At 43.7% G+C, this 20,551-nt stretch overlaps 2 protein-coding genes across 2 annotated transcripts; one reads left to right on the top strand and one right to left on the bottom strand.

Annotated features, from left to right (window-relative positions):
• Nucleotides 1–412: 412 nt before the first annotated feature.
• CETN2 (centrin 2) lies at nt 413–8,004 on the bottom strand. Its single transcript, XM_072125851.1, has 5 exons — nt 7,857–8,004; nt 4,785–4,943; nt 4,306–4,434; nt 2,733–2,870; nt 413–590 (listed from the first exon to the last, which is right to left on the bottom strand). Exons 1-5 carry the CDS (start codon nt 7,857–7,859, stop codon nt 501–503), a joined length of 519 nt encoding a protein of 172 aa, XP_071981952.1. The 5' UTR covers nt 7,860–8,004; the 3' UTR covers nt 413–500.
• An 82-nt stretch (nt 8,005–8,086) lies between these two features.
• Nucleotides 8,087–20,551, top strand: NSDHL (NAD(P) dependent 3-beta-hydroxysteroid dehydrogenase NSDHL). The gene is made up of 8 exons (XM_072125850.1): nt 8,087–8,268; nt 10,267–10,314; nt 11,647–11,808; nt 11,907–12,053; nt 16,981–17,109; nt 17,908–18,050; nt 18,312–18,414; nt 19,818–20,551. Exons 2-8 carry the CDS (start codon nt 10,294–10,296, stop codon nt 20,148–20,150), a joined length of 1,038 nt encoding a protein of 345 aa, XP_071981951.1. The 5' UTR covers nt 8,087–8,268; nt 10,267–10,293; the 3' UTR covers nt 20,151–20,551.

Genomic DNA, 20,551 nt, shown 5'->3' with positions numbered 1-20,551 from the left:
ACTTTTCCCCGCCCGTATTGGGGCGTGGCCCGGCACATCTAGCTCGTGTCAATCAGGCCGCAAACAACGTTACACAGCCGGTTGTTTGTGGCCGGTATACATTGCGTGTGTATCCCGTATACTGTGTGCATGTAGACGAACTTGGTAATCTCCACGGGGCATGATGGGATATGTAGTTTCACGTGAGGCGGGGGGGCCACACAATGGAGACCACGGCTTTCAACGGTCAACGTCACCACACACCACATGCGTTTTATACAATATATCCCCCTCCCTCGCGTCACCGATATAGGCACATCTTTCCAAAATGACACATAAAATCAAAGGGCTGCCTAAAATGGTCAGGTTGGCACCTCTTGTGGTTTCTTAAGACATCTCCATTACCCAATTCTGGAGAAGGAGGAGACACTGGAAAAGGACACTGTTGTGCTTTAATGTGTTTCAAGGATTTTTTTTTTATCTTTCTTTTCTCTGTCCAGGACCAGGGAGCTCGGCAGCGTTCAGTACAAACTGGTCTTCTTCATTATTCTAAGGAACTCCTGCTCATTCACTTCCCCATCTCCATCCCTGTCGGCTTCATCAATCATTTCCTTTAAATATAAAAAAAGATAAGGGGCTATTTATACTTCTGTCCCTAAAAACCTCTTTAAGGTTATGGCCAATTTTCACAATCACAGACCTTACATACTTAGCTTTAGCCCCACAAAAAACAAGCCCTCATTTTGAGTTTCCTGGACTGCCCACTGGCTGCAAGCAAAGTAATCTGCACTCACTGTATCACATCAATGTTGAGGAGCTCCCTGCATCACAACCAACTATAATGTTCCACAAATTTCAGGGAAAACATGTGGTACAGACCTTGTTTGTTTTTATTTCAGTTGCCAAAACTCAATCAGGACTTGTTTTTTGCAGGCATAATTGTATTTTTTGCTGAAACATAAGTTTAAATGACGTTTATAAAAGCCAAATTTACATGCCACGATTCCTGTGCAACAACCTATTTAATAATCTGAAATGAATAAGATTTAAATAGAAAAAAAAACAACCAACCACAACTTGGTGACAAAGTGTGGAATGAATCAGAGGGAAGACCCATAGTAAATGACTTTTCCGTATAGATTATGTGACAAGACAAACACCTATAAACATACCGATAGCAATTTACAGTAATTTGTGGATATAGTTGTATTTAGACTGTGACATGCCAATAAGATGCCTTTCTTATACTCAAAATGTGTGCACTGCCGCCACCTGGTGGAGTATTCACATATTTACTTCTCTTTTCATAATGTGACCATAAAGCAGTAGAAATCACCTTAAAGGGAACCTGTCACCAGGAGACCCATTTTTAGCACTCCCCCAGTCCCCACAGAGCATAGTACATACACTGCCAAAGTGTTTTTGTATTAAAAATTGGTTTTACAGAAAAAAAGATATGTTATATTGTACCTTTCATTAGCATCTGCTGTGTGACTAGGCAGTTGCCAAATGGGAGGGTCTGGAAAGGAGCAGTCACCCCCCCCCCACCCTTGGGAACAGCTCCTCCATGTGACCTTTTCAAATATATGAAAACACCCATCACTTGGCTTAGCGACGCCCCCTGCTCCTCTACAGCCAATCCCGAGTGTTGGGAGTTATTCATATATTTGAAAAGGTCACATGTTTCCCAAGGGTGGGGGGGGGACTGCTCCTTTCCAGCCCCTCCCAATTGGCAACTGCCTAGTCCCACAGCAGATGCTAATGAAAGGTACAATATAACATATCTTTTTTTCTGTAAAACCTATTTTTCTTATACAAATACACAAATAGTGTATGTACTATGCTCTGTGGGGACTGGGGGAGTGCTAAAAATGGGTCTCCTGCTGACAGGTTCCCTTTAAATGGATTCTATTGGGCTACTTTCACATTGCATTCCATTTGCACCATGAAAGTTCTCAGTGCACACATTAAAGGGCATGTCCAGGATCAGGGGATTTAAAGTGGATCTGTCACGCATAATTAACCCACCAAAAATAAAGACTTCATCAAAATCATCACCCTTATCCCTGGCTGCAATGTTGCAAAAATCAGTTTGTAAACTTATATGCAACTCACCAAATGTGAGTCCATCACACTAATTGAGTCCTACATATTAAACTTTACCTGCATTGTGCTGCCTCCGTGTTCCTGTTTAACTGGTCTCAGGGCTAAGATATTTTGCTGTATGGAACATTGAGAAAGAGCTCATTGGGCAGTTAAAAGTCATGTGACCAGGATGACATCATCTAAGGTCTTGTAACATCTGCAACATCTACCCCATGTATGTATCTGATCACATGAGATTACAGCAGCCTACATGGAGGATGGGGAGAAATAAAGTCCATGGAGGCTGTTGTGATTTCACGTGATCAGATATATGCATGGTGTACAATTTGTGGATGTTAGGAGGCTAAAGGACCTGTGATGATCTCATCCTGGTCACATGACATGCTGAGAAAAGTCATGGGAAACATGGGTAGTAGGACACGCCCCCTCTAATGCCAGGTTATACAACATAAAGTTGATTTATGGAGATGTAAGTGAAACTATTTTGAGCTATAAGAATGGTGTCAGTTAGTTATTAGGGCTCCATAGGTACCTATCACTGGCTGTGTATGTGCAAATAGTGGGCCTGGTCTCAGCTCCTCATTATCGATACTCAGCTCTAGGCCAGCATATCCTTATGTTAACCCAAGATATGAATGTTCACAGACCTGAAGCTCCTCATCTGTAAGGTTTTCTCCAAGCTCTTTTGCTACTCGTTTCAGATTTTTGAAAGATATTTTTCCAGTTTCGTCATCATCAAATAACCGGAAGGCCTTCATTATTTCTTCTTTAGAATCTTTTTCAGCCTTAATATAAATTAAAAAATTGAAAAGCAAAAACATTTTGGTCAAATTTCTAGAATTAATCCAATACACAAAAACAAAAATAACGCGGCCTATATAGATGGTGGCAATAGCCCTGTTACACCAATCACTAACTTGCTCTTCAAGCATAACTCTGAAGTTATAATGGTATTACCAAATTTTCCCTTTGAAAACAAACCAAATGATGCCCATGTTGTGCCGCTCGCCCTTTTTATTCCAAAGTTATGGCTTTTTCTGAAGTGGGCGGAGACTAACGCCTTTCTGTATTTGCCCTCAGGTTGAGTACAATACACTCTGCCCACAGAACCCATGATGCCTTGTGTTCTCCCATTAAAATTTAGCAGCAAATCCAGTAATATTTTTACAAATTAATCCGCTGAACACTGCACAGTGCACATACAAGATGTATATGCTAACCAGCCTGGCAGCTTCCACCACATGGAGGAGCAGGGGACATGTATGGTGCACATACAGGATGTGTATGGTGACAGCCTGGCAGCTTCCATCACATGGAGGAGCAGGGAACATGTAATAAGTGGTAGAAATCATAAGTAAAACTGTTACATGCAGTCTATAGCCTGTGCTAATAGTTTCTCTGCAAAGAGTTGATACTGCCGAATACAAGGTGAGGGAGGGGAGCAGCATGAGACAGAGAAAGTTCAGTAGAATCATAGACTGGGATGGAGGGGTTGATAGGGAACAGCGGACATCTTGTACCTCACTTAACTTAACACATTCAACTCTGTTACACACAGAGCACAGTCACATGACCTCCCCCTCCTTTGTTCTCTGTGAGCAGGAAGCGGCAGTCCCTCCCCTCTTTCCCTATGTATCTTGTTTACAAATATAGGTTTATAAGAGAGACCAGCAAAGCCAGGAGAAAACCTAGTGCAAGAGCCAGGCTAACCTAAAGAGGATAGCAAAGAAACTGCACTATATAGGTAATAAGTTGTTATTACCTAGAATAACCAACAATAAGTTGTTTTACATCCCAAGAGCTATTAAAAAAAACTTTAAAGTTGTATAGTAAGTATAGAAAATTGTTAAAGGGGTTGTACCAATTTTGATTGTTCAACAAAGGTTTGGTGATTGCTGATTTAACTTTGATTGTTATCGCCTATTCTGTGGAATAAGAGGCTGATCGATGATCACTGCCTCCTTCTTTATGAAACGTAAAAGTTATGCTAATGAGCCTGAAGGGCACTTGGGGATCTTACCGGAGCCCCTCAGTGCTGCAGGTTCACAGGTTGAGTGTACAGGTACACATCCCCCTTCCCATTGTGCGCTGAAACTTTCTCTTGAAGTCCAATATTTTCCCATGATAATGTGTACTAGGAGTCTGATAATAAACACTGCTCTATATAATATTTTGGTATGTAGAGGAATACTCCAGAGGGCTCCATGGATATGCACTTACCATCTTCTGTGTCATAGCTGAAAGGAAGTCACTGAAGCCGATTTTCCCCGTCCCTTCTTTATCAATATCTGCAATCATCTTCTTGATCTCTTCCTTCTTGGGTTCAAACCCCAAAGCTCGCATAGCAACCTGCGCATGAGGAGCAAAAGTACAACTTATGAAGTGAGGGACTCACATACACACGGTACATATAGCACCGGTATGGGATTTTTATATTATATTTAGGCTTTCATAAAAGTATACTACACCTTCGCCTATAAAATAATAACTATCATTTAAGACATTTGTGTTACAATACAGTGACATTGACACAAGGACACCTGTCACTACTACAGACACTGCAGGTCCTCTACAGTCACATTATGGCCAGGTCATATATACATGAATGGTAACAAGGGTACCTGTCACTACTACAGACACTGCAGGGGTGACAGGTCCTCTACAGTCACATTATGGCCAGGTCATATATACAAGGTCACCTTCAGCTCCTTTACGTCTATGGTCCCACTTCCATCAGTATCGAAAAGTTCAAAGGCCTCTCTGATCTCCTGCTTCTGCTCCTCGGTCAGTTCAGGTTTCGGACAGGTCTTTTTCCTTTGCGTTGCTCCTCCTAATGAAGGCTTCTTGTAGTTAGTTGCCTAAAAGGAGCAAATGAAGAAGAAGAATGGGCAATTATCTCTTGTGCCAGCACATATCAGATTGTATCACGGATCAGTATCGAGTTCTGATATCATATTCCTTCCCCTACCACAAAAGTCTTGTGATTTGTATAGATTTTATGTATTTTTTTTTTGTTTATTTTTCTGTAACATTTACATCAGTACTTTTACATGTTTTCAAGCCAGTGAAGGGTTTGTCCCTTAATTATTATAAGAATGGTAGACCTGCGTCTTCCCCCATTGGGACAGAGAAGCAGTCATACCAATCTGCTACTACTCCATTCAACTAGAAGGGACTGACCTACAGCGTGTAGCAGCAGACACATGCACCGGCCACTGTATTCAAATGGAAAGACACGAGACAATCCCTTTAAAGGGAACCTTTAAAGGGAACCTACCACCACAAATCTACCTATAAAGGTAGATCGGGTGGTAGGTGGATGTAAGGGACGTGAGGATAGGTCTTTTTAGAGCTAATCCTCACGTCCCCGCTAGCTTTTGGTACACTTTATTCCCCTAATATGTAAATTTCGTTATGCGGCTACTGGGGCGTGGAGTAGCCGGCACGAGGCTACACAGCGCGGCTACTCCACGCCCCAGTAGCCACATTACTCCTCCTACCCTGTTGTGTGCGGCCCGCAGCTCCTCGTAGCTGCGCGCCCTCGTCCGTCATGATGGCGTTCTGCGCATGCGCAGAACGCAGGCCGACGGCTGAGCAGTCCCAGCTCCGAGTTACTGCGCATGCGCAGTAGCCGGCTTGTCAGATGAGGGTGCGCAGCTACGAGGAGCTGCGCGCCGTACACAACAGGGTAGGAGGAGTAATGTGGCTACCGGGGCGTGGAGTAGCCGCGCTGTGTAGCCTCGTGCCGGCTACTCCACGCCCCATTAGCCGCATAACGACATTTACATATTAGGGGAATAAAGTGTACCTAAAGTTAGCGGGGACGTGAGGATTAGCTCTAAAAAGACCTATCCTCACGTCCCTTACATCCACCTACCACCCGATCTACCTTTATAGGTAGATTCGTGGTGGTAGGTTCTCTTTAAAGGGGTATTCCAACAAAGACACATTTCTTATATGTACTCAGGATAACAAAATAACACATTCTCTAATTAATTGTTATTAACAAAAATGCAGCATTTCACAGATATAATTCCAACTTGTCTCTATCAGTCCTGCTGTACACAATTTCAGTTGCCCCTAATCACGACCCTGTAACTTCTGACTTGGGTCGGGCCGCCATGTTGGATTTCTGTGTGAGATCGTGCAGATGAGTCTTTCTGTGTCTTTCTTCTCTGAGCCTGTAGCCACGCCCCCTGCACAAAGCTCACAGACACTCACTCATCACTTCCTGCCAGGAGATTGTGAGCAGAGGAAAGCTGCAAGGGGGAGGCAGGCACATGTCTGTGAGATGTAGCAGAGCTAAAAGTGTAACAGTGTACAAGTTTGTCAGCCTGTTTCTGTCATGCCTGTGTGTAATCTCATGCATATGTCAACTCTCTATGTGTCAGTGTGGTAGTACAATGTCAGAAGCCAGATGAAAGAGTTAATGCACCTGTGCCCTGATAATCTAACAGATTGTCCCCCCACAGAAGTAGATGGATCATAATGTGTATGCTTAGAGAGGCCCCGCCCACACCCGGGATTTTGCACTGAGCAGCCTAGTGAGTGATAGGAGCTAAAACAGCAATACAACTAAGTAAAATTGTAAACTAAAGGGTTAAAATTACCTTTATTGGGGCAGATTTACTTACCCGGTCCATTAGCGATCCAGCGGCGCGTTCTCTGCGGTGGATTCGGGTCCAGCCGGGATTCACTAAGGTAGTTCCTCCGACGTCCACCAGGTGGCGCTGCTGCCCTGAAGTCCGCCGAGGCCCGCCGGAATGCACTGAAGTTCACTGGCCTATACCTGGTGAAGGTAAGCGTGAGTCCCGCAACACTTTTTTTTTAATGCGGCAGTTTTTCCGAATCCGTCGGGTTTTCGTTCGGCCACGCCCCCGATTTCCGTCGTGTGCATGCCAGCGCCGATGCGCCACAATCCGATCACGTGCGCCAAAATCCCGGGGCAATACAGGGAAAATTGGCGCAAATCGGAAATATTCGGTTAACATGACGGGAAATGATTGGATTTAAGTCAGTCTTACCACTGAGAACCCAACCCACTGCACTCCATATGAATGGGGGAGGAGGTCACACATGATTCCTACCTCTCTATTGTGTTGTATGAGATGACTGACACCAGCCCGGTACTTTACATGACGGTCATCAGCCGACCCACAAAAGTAACTACCCTGGAAGTGCACACACACAACACTGAGGGTGCGTGTACTAGGGGGATTCTGTAGTTTGACCACCAGTTCAGATACTTTCCCATAACTACAGGAAGTCCATGCAGGTATAAGAATATCTATTATAATATATGTTACACACACATAGATACATATATAGACTGCTTGTAGAATGGTGTTATGTAATATGCATGTGTAATATATATATATATATATATATATATATATATATATACTGTATGTATACATACATAATATACACATACATTATACACACATACATATATAAACATACATTATACACACATAGATACAAGGCTTGTAACAGAATAGTATTATGTAATGTACATGTATATACACATGTACATATATACACACATAATATATATAATGTATGTATACAATGTACAAACACATACACAATACACTATAAACATACATAATATACACATATATATACGGCTTGTAACAGAATGGTGTTATGTAATATGAACGTATATATACATTTACATATACACACTATATATGATGTATGTATACAATGTATAAACGCCCCTAGAGCAGAGCTATAGTTGTGTATGAGGTGTCAGGCCACTCACTCACCATGTTGGGCTGGAGCTCCTCTTCTACTACACACCACTACACGGCCCAACCGCCTGCTCCAATCACAAACGCGAGACACAAAAAAACGACCAATCCCCGCTCAGCAAACAGACCAACGGATTCCTATTGGCCTGCTGTCAACGGTGGAGCCAATAAACTGTGAGATATTATATATCAGGACGAGGCTTGAAACGCAGAACGGTTTCGCGTCGCGGGGAGAGTGACGTAACACGCTGGTTACCATGGGAGACGCCGTTATGCTTTTCTATTGGTTGACTTCATGTTAGAGGAACCAATCGTGTGCGGGCGCCTGAGCTCTGCTGATTCTCAGCCCATTGCCCGGCATGTTATGTGTGTGATGTAGTGGGAGGACCGGGCGGTGTGCAGCCACCAGCAGAGGAGCGGAGGGCAGGTAGGAGCGGGCAGCGGGGGGTACTAGGGCTCTTTGTCATGTATGATAGTCAGATCACTGCCACATCTCTTAGCTCATGTTCACACTAGAGGAACTCCCCCCTGCGTTTGTGTGTATTTTGCTTCAATCTCAATGTCTGACCTTCTGCCATTGCTTTGAATAGATTCCCATGTTATCTGGGCATGGATTAGTTTTACTTTTACAAACAGCGCCACATCTGTCTACAGATTGTACGTGGTATTGCAGCTTTGTCCATTGGAGATGTGATATGATCAATGGACAGGAGTGGCGCTGTTTCTCGTGGACACACGTGGACACACTTATTTCTGATCTTTGACATCCTCTATACCAGTGATGGCTAACCTATGGCACTGGTGCCAGAGGTGGCACTCAGAGCCCTTTCTGTGGGCACTCAGGCCATCACCAGAGATGACTCCAGGTATCTTCCTGCAGTCCCAGACAGCCCAGGACTTGCTGTGCAGAGGTATTTTAAAGTGACAGCTGTACCTGGGACTATTTTCTGCTTTATTGGTGTCCTCAGGGTGCTGGTATCAATGAAAACTGTGACAGAGAAGGGAGTATAAATCATAAATTAGATTTCTGTGTTGGCACTTTGCGATAAATAAGAGGGTCTATGTTGTAGTTTGGGCACTCGGATTCTAAAACGTTTGCCATCACTGCTCTATACTATAGTATAGGGTGTATGTAACACCATAAAAATATAACAAAAAATACCAGCTTGACCTCTAGGCTGCAGGGGGGTAAACCTACTTGGTGCACATCAGGATCTCAGTGTTGGATAGATCCAGGCACTGTGACTGTGGTAATCTCCTTATATTTGTTATGCTTCCTTCTAATATCAACTTTTACAATTATGCTAATGAACCAGAAGGGCTCTCTGTACATCTCTGACTTCCTTTCCCCTTGCACTTCCTGTAATACCTGCAGTAGTGAGTGCACAGTGGGAAGTGCTCCTGCACAGTGTAACAGCCTCTGAATCTGCAGCACTGAGGGACTCTGGTACTCCCGCAGAGCCCTTCGGACTCATTAGCATAACTATAAAATTTGCTTTTAGAAGGAAAAAGGCTATTGGTAACACATATAAGAAAATTACCACAGTCACTGTGCCTGGATCTATGAGTAATGTCCCAGGTTTATCATGATGGATTTTGGGAAAAGACCCCTGTAAAGTGTTGTCATAGGGGATGGCAAACTGGTCAGTGGGGGTCCTGATCTCATTTTACTGTATGAATTGAGTTTGTCTCCTGCAGCGCCCTTCAGCACTATGGGGCTGATGAAAATTGCCAAACACAATGCTGGGGTGTCTCCAGCACTCTTATTCACAATCTATGAGAATGCTGGAGATACCCCAGCGCTGTGCTCTGCAATTGTCAATGCTCCCATAGATTAGAATTGAGCTACAACATGCGTGCGCCACCTGCTGGATCATTAAAATTCGGAGAATAGGATCCTCCACTAATGAGATTGTCCACAGGGGAGAACAATAACACTTGGCACAACTGCTTTATGGACTGAACATTATCTCTCTATCCATCTCATATCTGTCCATCCATCTTCTATTTGGCTTGAGAAAGCTCCTCTGCCTGAATAAAAGCACTTGCCGTTTTGGAAGTGCACTGTCACTGGTCCCTCAGGCCTCTGTACAGGTGACTCCACATGTCGGTGTCAATGACCTCAGCAGAGGCAGTAAATGTGGTCATGTGACCTCTCCATAGAAAACCAGGAATCCTGCTCTGCCGCTCCTTAGTGTTAGGGAAGATTCCTAAGGGGAGATCAGAAGTGTCTGAGAGCAACCAATCAGAACTCAGCTTGCATTATTCCAGAACTGATCATCTTGTCTCCAATGTCTACACAGGTTACACATAAGCCGGCAGGCGTGTGACCATAGATGATGGGGGTGATACCTCTCATGTAGTGTGGGGTCATACAACTGATGGACAGTTCTTACATCACTAGTTATATCTCATGTATTTTCAGGTGAATCTTGGATAAATCACATCCGAAATGGCGACACGAATACGACCTGTAAGTAGAGCGACCTGCGCTGGATTTATTATATGGGGGGTCGCATGTCCCCATCTGTAAAGGGGCTCTCCAGGAAAACCCATTCCATATAAATGAATTAGAAACTCCTTCATTTTGTCTATGATGGGAATTGTTTTTTTTTTTTTTTTTTTTTTTTTTAAAAGGTAAATGGAACCTGACAACTTATACCCCATTAAACTACCTGCCCCTCAGGTAAGGGGTGAAGTGTTTTTTTCTGAAATTCCCTCTTATGTGAAAAAGGTTTATGTTTACCTATATAAAATCTCCTCCAAAGTCATGTAAAAATGATCAGAGAAGAGTCATATTTTACCTGAGATGAGTCACGTTTAGAGGCTGCAGGAGGAGTGTCACTTCAAACACCCTTGTCTTCAGATTTATAGGATCAAGAAACACAGGAAGAACTTTCCAACTTTCCAACTATATCTTTAAGTGCCTGGATCTCTGGTTGTATAGCTCATAAAACCTCAATACTGATGTGATCTGTAAGATGAGATTCTTATCTTTAATATGAAAGCATGTTTCATGGTGCTATTAAACTGAAAATAGGGCATCTGAAGTGATACTATCCCTGCAACCATTATGATTGATGCATCTCAAGCAAATATGACTTTTCATTTGCATAAGACTTTGGAGGTGATTTTTATTTTATAGGCAAACTTAAAGGAAATCTACCATCCAAATCTATGATGATAAACCGGGGTCATTTACTCATAGATCCAGGCACCATGACTGTGGAAATCTTCTTATTTGTTATCCTTCCTTCCTTCTAAAAATCAACTTTTAAAATAATGCTAATGAGCCTGAAGGACTCTGGGGTTGTTACCAGAGCCGCTCCATGCTACAGCTTCACATGCTGTTACACTGTGCAGGAGCACTTCTCCTCTCCCACTGTGTAAGATTACAGCAGGCAGAGTGAAGGGGCAAGTGCTTTGAGTGCAGGAGAGGGGGTACAGTGTAACAGTCTGTGAAGCTACAGCATGAAGGGGGTCTGGTAACACCTCCAGAGCCCTTTATGCTAATGATCCTTACTATACAAGTTGATTTTAGACGGAAGAAGGCCATGGATAGCAAATACAAGAGGTTTACCTCAGTCACGCTGCCTGGATCTATCAGTAAGTGTCCGTGCTTTATTATCTGTGATTTTGATGCTAGTGTATTCTAGAAAGGACACCTTATAACCTTACTGAGAGGACGTGGTAGTTTAGTGGGGTTAAATCTGCTGACAGGTTCCTTTTTAAAAATAGCTGCTATCTTGTTCTATCTTCAACCTTGAACCCTTATAACCTATTAGGCCATACCCTTGTGTTTTAGGCCAGCAAGAAATGCACAGTGATTGGTGGCTCAGGATTCCTGGGGCAGCACATGGTGGAGCGCCTACTGGATAAAGGATACTCGGTCAACGTGTTTGACATCCGCCAGGGCTTTGAGAATGAGCGGGTGCAGTTTTTCCTTGGTGATCTGTGTAGTAAATCGGTGAGAAGCCATAGATAGTGATACATGTTATACACATGGAGGCTCTACAGTCTATGCAGGCTGCATTCTAACCTACGACATCTTCATTGTACTCGCAGGATTTGCTTCCCGCACTCCAAGGTGTGAATATCGTCTTCCATTGCGCCTCCCCGGCTCCTCATAGCAACAACAAGGAGCTGTTCTACAAAGTCAACTACACGGGGACCAGGACCATCATCCAGGCCTGCAAGGAGGCCGGCGTCCAGGTGACTGTACAAGATGTCGCCATGTAATGTTCCATGGCGTTACACAGTATGGGGGAGAGTTATCAGAGCTGCTGCGCCAGTTTTTTGGCGTAGTCGCAGTGATATAATCACAATTTAATAATGTCACCGCTGTTTCTCACTGCCAAGTCACAGACCCATTGGGGTACAATTAGCATTAGGCCTCCTTGGGACATCTCTCTTACTGTCAGATTTATAAGAATGGCTTTGCCCTCCGTTTGCGACTCAATTTCATACCTGCACATTTGTAAAACGTATAGATACTTTATAACTGCCTAGAATTTAATAGGGGGGTATTACAAGAAGTGGTAAAACATTCAGCTTTGAACCGGTTTAAAAGGGGTCTCTATGTGTCTTTGCCTCCTGAGAGAACTTCAGCCTTTCCCTGTTCTCCCCATGCTGCACTCAGCATATATACACAACTTCCTGCTCCTTCAGTTTTCCCTAATGGCAGCCTCCAGTGTGTTTTTTTTTTTTTTTCCCCTCCTGGTCTGTCTTACTGATCTCCTGCTGCAGGGCCTTCCTATTTATGTAAAAGAGTGGCAAACCCCTTTAAGAGAATAAGGAGACATTGTTCTCAGGGTCATGACTATACCCAACAAGCAAAAAAAACTGTGTTTCGATAAAGGGAACCTGTCACCAGGGACTTCATTGTCACAGGTTACAGAAGCCCGTTACAGCTGCAGTGCACATCTGCCTTTCTGCTTTCTCTGAGCATTTGCATTACGATATAATTGTGGGTTATAACTTACCTTGCACCCTGACAGAATCCTATGTGTAGTCCCAGGGGTTGGGTTTTGGTTTGGATGCATTTCAAAACACAACAACACAAGACTTCTCTAAGCTGTTCACTCCTCGGCTCTTGGCCCCCAACTTTGTGCTGCTGTACAGCTCCTCCAGCCGTACAGGAGCACAAAGGGGGGGGGGGATAAAATAGTAAATAATAAAGAGGAGCAAAAAAAAAATGCACTATGTTAAAGGGCATTGGCGTGAAGGGGTTAAAGGGGTTTTCCCACGAAACAAGTTAGGCCCCATCCACAGGATAGAGCCTGATGTGCTGATATGTGGGTGTCTCAACGATGAGACCCTCACAGATCAAGAGAATGTCCAATGTACCCCCTTCAAACCCTGTGTCGTTCCTAGAAATGAGCGGAGCAGGAGGGCTGTCCCATTCATCCCTATAGAGCTGACAGAGATTGCAGAACGCCGTACTCCTGTTCTGCGTGGGTCTCATCACAGGATAGGGCCAAACTTGTTAAGTGGGAAAACCCCTTTAAAGGGCACCTACCACCACAAATCTACCTATAAAGGTAGAAGGGGTGGTAGGTGGATGGATGGGACGTGAGGATAGCCCTTTTTTGGGCTAATCCTCACGTCCCGGGCGTCTTTTACAAAACTTTATTACATCTATATGCAAATTTTTTTATGCGGCTACTGGGGCATGGAGTAGCCGGACATGAGGCTACTAGTCGCGGCTACTCCACGCCCCAGTAGCCGCGTTACTCCGCCTACCAGATAATCTTCGGCGCGCTGCTCCTGGTAGCTGCGCAGCCGCAGCTCCGGGGCCGGAACTACTGCGCATGCGCAGTAGCCGGGGGACTCGGACGAGGGCGTGGAGGGCCTGGTAGCTGCGCGGCGACGATTTCCTGGTAGGCGGAGTAACGCGGCTACTGGGGCGTGGAGTAGCCGCGACTAGTAGCCTCATGTCCGGCTACTCCACGCCCCAGTAGCTGCATAAAAAAATTTGCATATAGATGTAATAAAGTTTTGTAAAAGACGCCCGGGACGTGAGGATTAGCCCAAAAAAGGGCTATCCTCACGTCCCATCCATCCACCTACCACCCCTTCTACCTTTATAGGTAGATTTGTGGTGGTAGGTGCCCTTTAATGATATTGCAATTGCTCACATTGCAGCTCATCTAGGCAATACTCTATTATTATTATAATTAATATTATTATTTATAAAACAGCGTTAATTCTGTACAATCAATAAGGGGTTAACGTATATAAAGACAAGGCTAACAATCTATATGGGGGAAGGGGATGGAGACACGAGGTGAGGGAGCAGAGCAGTCGTTGTAGGTGATCCTCAACAGGTGATTTTATTTGTTTCTTTATTTTTATACCAGTACTTTTAAGACCCCCAATTGGACCTTAACTTTGATAGAACCCTAGACCTGCCCACACCAGCACAGAACCTCTTCTGGTCGTCACTTATATCCCATTAGCATCTTCTGTTTCTGTTACCACAATAACAAGTGGGAGTAAACAGGTTTCAGTTTACATAACGAGCAATTACCCATCATGGCCGCTGTACATACCTGAGGACTACAGTCACCTGGATTCCAGATGTGATCTGTAATATTTCTACTATTACATATTATAACCCTTAATAGAACATGATATTGTGTAATTGTTGCAAGCGGTCATGTCCCAGCCTGTAAGGTGGAGCCTTCCCTCCCCGGATTATATCATGTACTTATCCATCCCTACTGTGCTGCAGAAACTGTCTGTTTCATCTATGGACTAAACAACCAAACATCTCCTCCCCCTCCCCCTGTACAATGACCTCTATATAGATAACACTGACCCATCACTACATCACTACTGACAATAGATGATGTCACAGCTTATCTCCTCCCCCTCCCCCTCTCTATATAGATAACACTGACCCATCATTACATCACTACTGACAATAGATGATGTCACAGCTTATCTCCTCCCCCTCCCTGTACAATGACCTCTATATAGATAACACCGACCCATCATTACATCACTACTGACAATAGATGATGTCACATCTTATCTCCTCCCCCCTCCCTGTACACTGACCTCTATATAGATAACACTGACCCATCATTACATCACTACTGACAATAGATGATGTCACAGCTTATCTCCTCCCCCTCCCTGTACAATGACCTCTATATAGATAACACTGACCCATCATTACATCACTACTGACAATAGATGATGTCACAGCTTATCTCCTCCCCCTCCTGTACAATGACCTCTATATAGATAACACTGACCCATCATTACATCACTACTGTCAATAGATGATGTCACAGCTTATCTCCTCCCCCTCCCTGTACAATGACCTCTATATAGATAACACTGAGCCATCATTACATCACTACTGACAATAGATGATGTCACAGCTTATCTCCTCCCCCTTTCTGTATAAAGACCTCTATATACATAACACTGAGCCATCATTACATCACTACTGACAATAGATGATGTCACAGCTTATCTCCTCCCCCTCCCTGTACAATGACCTCTATAGAGATACCACTGACCCATCATTACATCACTACTGACAATAGATGATGTCACAGCTTATCTCCTCCTCCCTCCCTGTACAATAAACTCTATATAGATAACACTGACCCATCATTACATCACTACTGACAATAGATGATGTCACAGCTTAAAGGGATGTGCCTGTAATGCAGAATGGTTGGATCCTCATTGACTCTCTATAGGAGACTGCTCCACTCTCTGTCTTGATGCAGTCTAATTCTTATTGTAGCAGAGCTGAGTTTCATACTGCAGTATAAGTTATTATGATGGCCGGACACGTGTACGCTGTTTTCTGGTGGAGTTTGGGTTGATATGTCACCCAGTGGTTCCTTTCTCTGAATACCCAATACCTTAGGGTGGAGGCTGCTGGGAGTTCCCTCCTGAAGTGACATGCAGAGGTGTGGGGGATGATTAAGGGTAGAAGGTAGGGCAGTGTGTTGCAAGTCATTACTAAAAGGAGATTATCTGTGACACTGGAGAGCGCTTATTGATCTATTGTGTGGTGATTAATAGGAGGAGGATTGTTTTCTATTGCAGTTCATCACTTTCAGGGACAGCAGTGTCACGTTCATGGATCTTCTTGTAGTGACACATCACTACACATATAACTCTGGCCACTAATCTTGTCCCTCTTATACTGTAAACCAGAGCGAAAAACCTTTTCATAATCCGGAGATGACCCAGTGTTTGTAAAGAAAAGTTAGGAGCGCAGTGTGGAAAATACAGGAACTTTTCTTTGCGTCATCACTACTCTTACCAGTGATTGCCACCTTTAGGCAGGTGGTGTCTGAACTCTGCTCAAGCTATTTTACTTTAATAGGTTTTGTATATTTATAGGGCTGCTGCGTGGGTCAGGCCTTTAGCTACTTTTATGTATTTTTTTTATTAAATGTTACAATTTGAATTCAAATTGTATCAAGACGTCCATGATTGTAAAGAGCTCAGTCTATATGAGAATCGGGATATAATATTTGGATTTTTTTATATATAGGAATTCAGGCTTAAAGGGGTTTTCCAGTACAGAACATGTACTTACCCTGTGCCGGTTCCCAGGTCACGCTGGTAGTTCTGGTCTTCAGCACCAGCATCTGACTGGAATGGCCTGGGGGGTTGTGGGACCTGTGTCAGCCAGTCTGGGGTCTTCTCAGACCATGGGATGTCACTTCTACAAAATTGGAAGTACTGTCCCCATTTGGAGCCAGTAGGGTTTTCTTTTTGTGCCTGTCCAAGGGACAGCGCCCCCTATTACAACAGCTGAGAAGTGGAACTTGTAGAAGTGATCATGTGGTCTGAGAAGACCCCAGACTGGCCAACGCAGGTCCCATAACCCCCCAGCACTTCCACTTCGATGCTGGTGCTGAAGACCAGAAGTACCAGTGTGACCTGGGAACGGGGGCAAGGTAAGTACACGTTCTGAACGTATGCTTTAACGTCATGTGTGAACACACCCTTAATGTCTGTTTTGCGCTAACTCTCTTGATTTAAAGGGGATTTCTCATGTTACTGGGTCTGAGGCCTAAACCCCGGAGCTCCTCTGAATGAAGGGGGTGCAGCTATTGATTGCCATTAAATATATATATTTTTTAAATTATTTTTTCCCTAGAAACTGGTGTTGACCAGCAGTGCCAGCGTGGTGTTTGAAGGCAAAGACATCAAGAATGGAGCGGAGGACCTTCCCTATGCCCAGAACCCCATTGACTATTATACAGAGACCAAGATCCTTCAAGAAAAGGTAAAACCTTTGAGTATGGACCAAGGTCATTCCTATAATCTCTGCTCAAGAGGTGAGCTAGAAACCTTATTCCCATACATGGTAGGTCACAAGGAGATTGACCTTCTCTTTTGGGTATCCATTGACCTGGCTGCCTTTCACAGTATGAAAAACATGGCGGCCTTCTTCCGAAAACGGCTCCTCTCCTGACCATAGGTAGTAGGTGGTATTGCATCCAATACAGACAGTCCCCGGGTTATGTACAAGTACTATAGGGTTGTTCTAGTTGAATTTGTATGTAAGTCAGAACTGTATATTTTACAATTTTTTTTTTTTTTTTTGGTTTCTGTGACAATTGGATTTTAAAAATGTTGGATTGTCATAAGAACCAGGATTAACAATAAAGCTTCATTACAGACGCCTTTGGTAACTATTAAGCTGTTTATTGGAACTCCAGGTTAAAGTAGAGTAAATTACCAACATCCAGAGGTCCGTTTGTAACTAGGGGTCGTATGTAAGTTGAGTGTTCTTAAGTAGGGGACCAACTGTACCTCCAATAAGCTCCATTCATCTCTATACAGCTGAGCTGTAGTATCGGCATAAACCATGGTCAGGGGTGGGGCTGCTTTTGGGAAGAAAGCAGCCATGTTTTTTTAACCATTTAATTTCCATGTCTTGATATATTTAGGAGTACAGCACAACTTTTGATCATAGTTACCATTGTAAAAGTGGCTAAAAGTAAAGGGGGAGGTCTAAGATGTCCAACGTGTCCTGCAATATCTTAACCTATTCTCAGTTTATTGCTATAATCTCTTACAGGAAGTTTTGGGAGCAAATGACCCAGCAAATAACTTCCTGACGGTGGCGATTCGCCCTCATGGCATTTTCGGCCCAAGAGACCCACAACTCATTCCCATAATGGTGGAGACGGCAAAAAGCGGCAAGATGAAAATCATGATTGGGTGAGTGGTGATATCTTCTAACCCTTCAGTATCTTCATCCTGTCATACTCCTACATGGTTAAATCTGTCTCTATTGCTCCCAGCAACCAATCAGAAGTCCCCTTTATTTCCTGGCTGGGAAATATAAGAGCTTCACAGTGATTGGTTATCATGGACAGCAAGTCTACTATAGTAAATAAGCCTCACTTTTCTGGAAATGCTAAATATTAAAATTAGTATTTGTTCTTTTTATAACTCTGTATGTGTGGTTTTTTTACCTAGAAATGGAGAAAATTTGGTGGATTTCACTTATGTGGAGAATGTAGTACATGGTCATATCCTGGCAGCTGAATATCTACAGAAGGACTCTCCTCTTTGTGGAAAGGTGATATTTCCATTTCTTTTATGGCTTTTAAAGGAAATCTACCATCAAAATTCATCCTGATAGACCAGGGACACTAGCTCATAAACCCAGGCACCGTGTGGTATCTTGTTCTATGTGTTATCCATGGCCTCCTTCCTTTTTTTTGCTTCACGGCTGTTACACTGAGCTGGCTCCCTTGGCACTTCCCCCTCCCTCTACCTGATGTAATCTAACAGAAGCAGGATGTTTCAGCACACAGTGGGGAGAGGGGGGGTGATCCTGCACAGTATGACAGCCTGTGAAGCTACAGAATGGAGAGGCTTTGGTAAAATCCCCACCGAGGCAACTTCTCATTAGCATCATTTTACTAGTAATTTTAAGTTGATTTCAGAAGGAAATAGGCCATAGATAATATAAGAAGATTACCACAGTCACACTGCCTGGATCTATGAGTAAGTGTCCCTAGTTTATCAGGATTTCGTTTTGATGGTAGATTTCCTCTAGTAGCCCTAAGTAATCTATAGAGCACGGCTTTCGTTTATGCAGACCCATCAGTGGAAACCCAGACCAGGCCTCTGACCTCGGCAGAAATTGATGAGTGATTTGCCATTTTAACTTGGGGTATTGTTGTTTTAAATTGGCAAGAAAGGACTTATTGGGGCACATTTACTTACCTGTCCTGTCGCGATCCCCGAAAGTGCATTGTCTGACCGGATTCACTAAGATTGTGCGCCCGATATCCTGCATGTGTGGCTTCCCCGCTCAGGTCCGCCGGGGTTCACCTTCGTCCCGGTGCACGTAAGTGCTTGGCTTGTGACACAAATTGAATGTTAAATCCCGCGCTCAGTCCGAATCAGTCGGATCGTCCAATGGCTCGCCCCCTCGATTTTCTGTCGCATGGAAGCAGCACAGCTGCACCACAATCCAATCGCTTGCAACACAATCCCCAGTTAAATACCTGTCACAGCGACGCAAATCCCGAAAACTTCAAAAATCCGACAAAAGTGCGATCCGCGGATCCTTAGTAAATAAGCCCCACTATTTTATTCACTTTTAATAAGCCTCACACATAAGGCTAACACATGTTCTTAACGGGGAAAGGTTGTAAAATAATAAAGTGGTCACCGCTTTCTGCTGTGTTACCGCGGTTCCTGTCCACTTCCTGGTGTTCTCTTGACAAGTCGGGAAACTACAGAAGATCTTTCAATCATTGGCTGAGGCAGATTAGCGTGAGACCAGTGATTTGGCTGAGCAGCCTTCCCTGGTGTTTCCAGTATTGTTGTACTGCCCACTGTAGGCCACTTTAGGTATAATATTTAATTTCTGGACAAACCCTTTAAACTAGAATCGGATATCTTTTTAAATTTTTTTAAACATGTTTATATATGTATCTTTATGGTTTATTTTTTTTGTTTTTTCTCCAGGCGTACCACATCACAAATGACGAGCCCATTCCCTTCTGGACTTTCATCTCCCGGGTTCTGGTTGGCCTGAATTATGAAGCTCCCAAGTACAAGATCCCCTATTGGTTGGCTTATTACCTGGCGCTGCTCCTCTCCTTCTTGGTCTTTATCCTGAGTCCGGTTGTCACGATTAAGCCGACGTTTACTCCGATGAGAGTTGCGCTGGCCGGAACGTACCACTATTACAGCTGTGAGCGGGCCAAGAAGGACATGGGCTACAAGCCAGTGGTCAGCCTGGACAAAGCTATAGAGAAGGCCGTCCAGAGCTACCCACATCTCAGGAGAGCAAGTTAGGGGTCCTGGAAGCGGCCGCCATGGGGAACACACAATGATGTAATATATTTTTTACCTGTAATTAAAGAGGGGCTGATGTTGCCATTAGTAACCATGGCTGGAACAAGCCCTGCATTGGCTCCAGTTACTATACATAACATTTTCTTGGGGGGGTTGGGGGTGGCCTCTGGGTAGGTTAAAATCCCTGCAATGCGGCTGACCATTTAATTTAATTTGAAGAACCAATAATTGGTTACTATAGGCAACATCCGTTTTTCTTAACTTTAATTTAAGCACATGTCTTCAATTAGGTTTGTTTTTTTGTTGTTGCTTACACTAATTTTTACCTGTAAATGTTCATATTGAATGTAACCTTCCTAAATATTGTAAGGGAAATTGCTATTAAACAGTGAAAAAAGAGA

The sequence above is a fragment of the Engystomops pustulosus genome, chromosome 9 (genome assembly GCF_040894005.1).
Source record: "Engystomops pustulosus chromosome 9, aEngPut4.maternal, whole genome shotgun sequence".
Lineage (NCBI taxonomy): Eukaryota > Metazoa > Chordata > Amphibia > Anura > Leptodactylidae > Engystomops > Engystomops pustulosus.
Note: the sequence above shows the minus strand (reverse complement) of the source record. Positions and strands in the feature narration are given on the sequence as shown.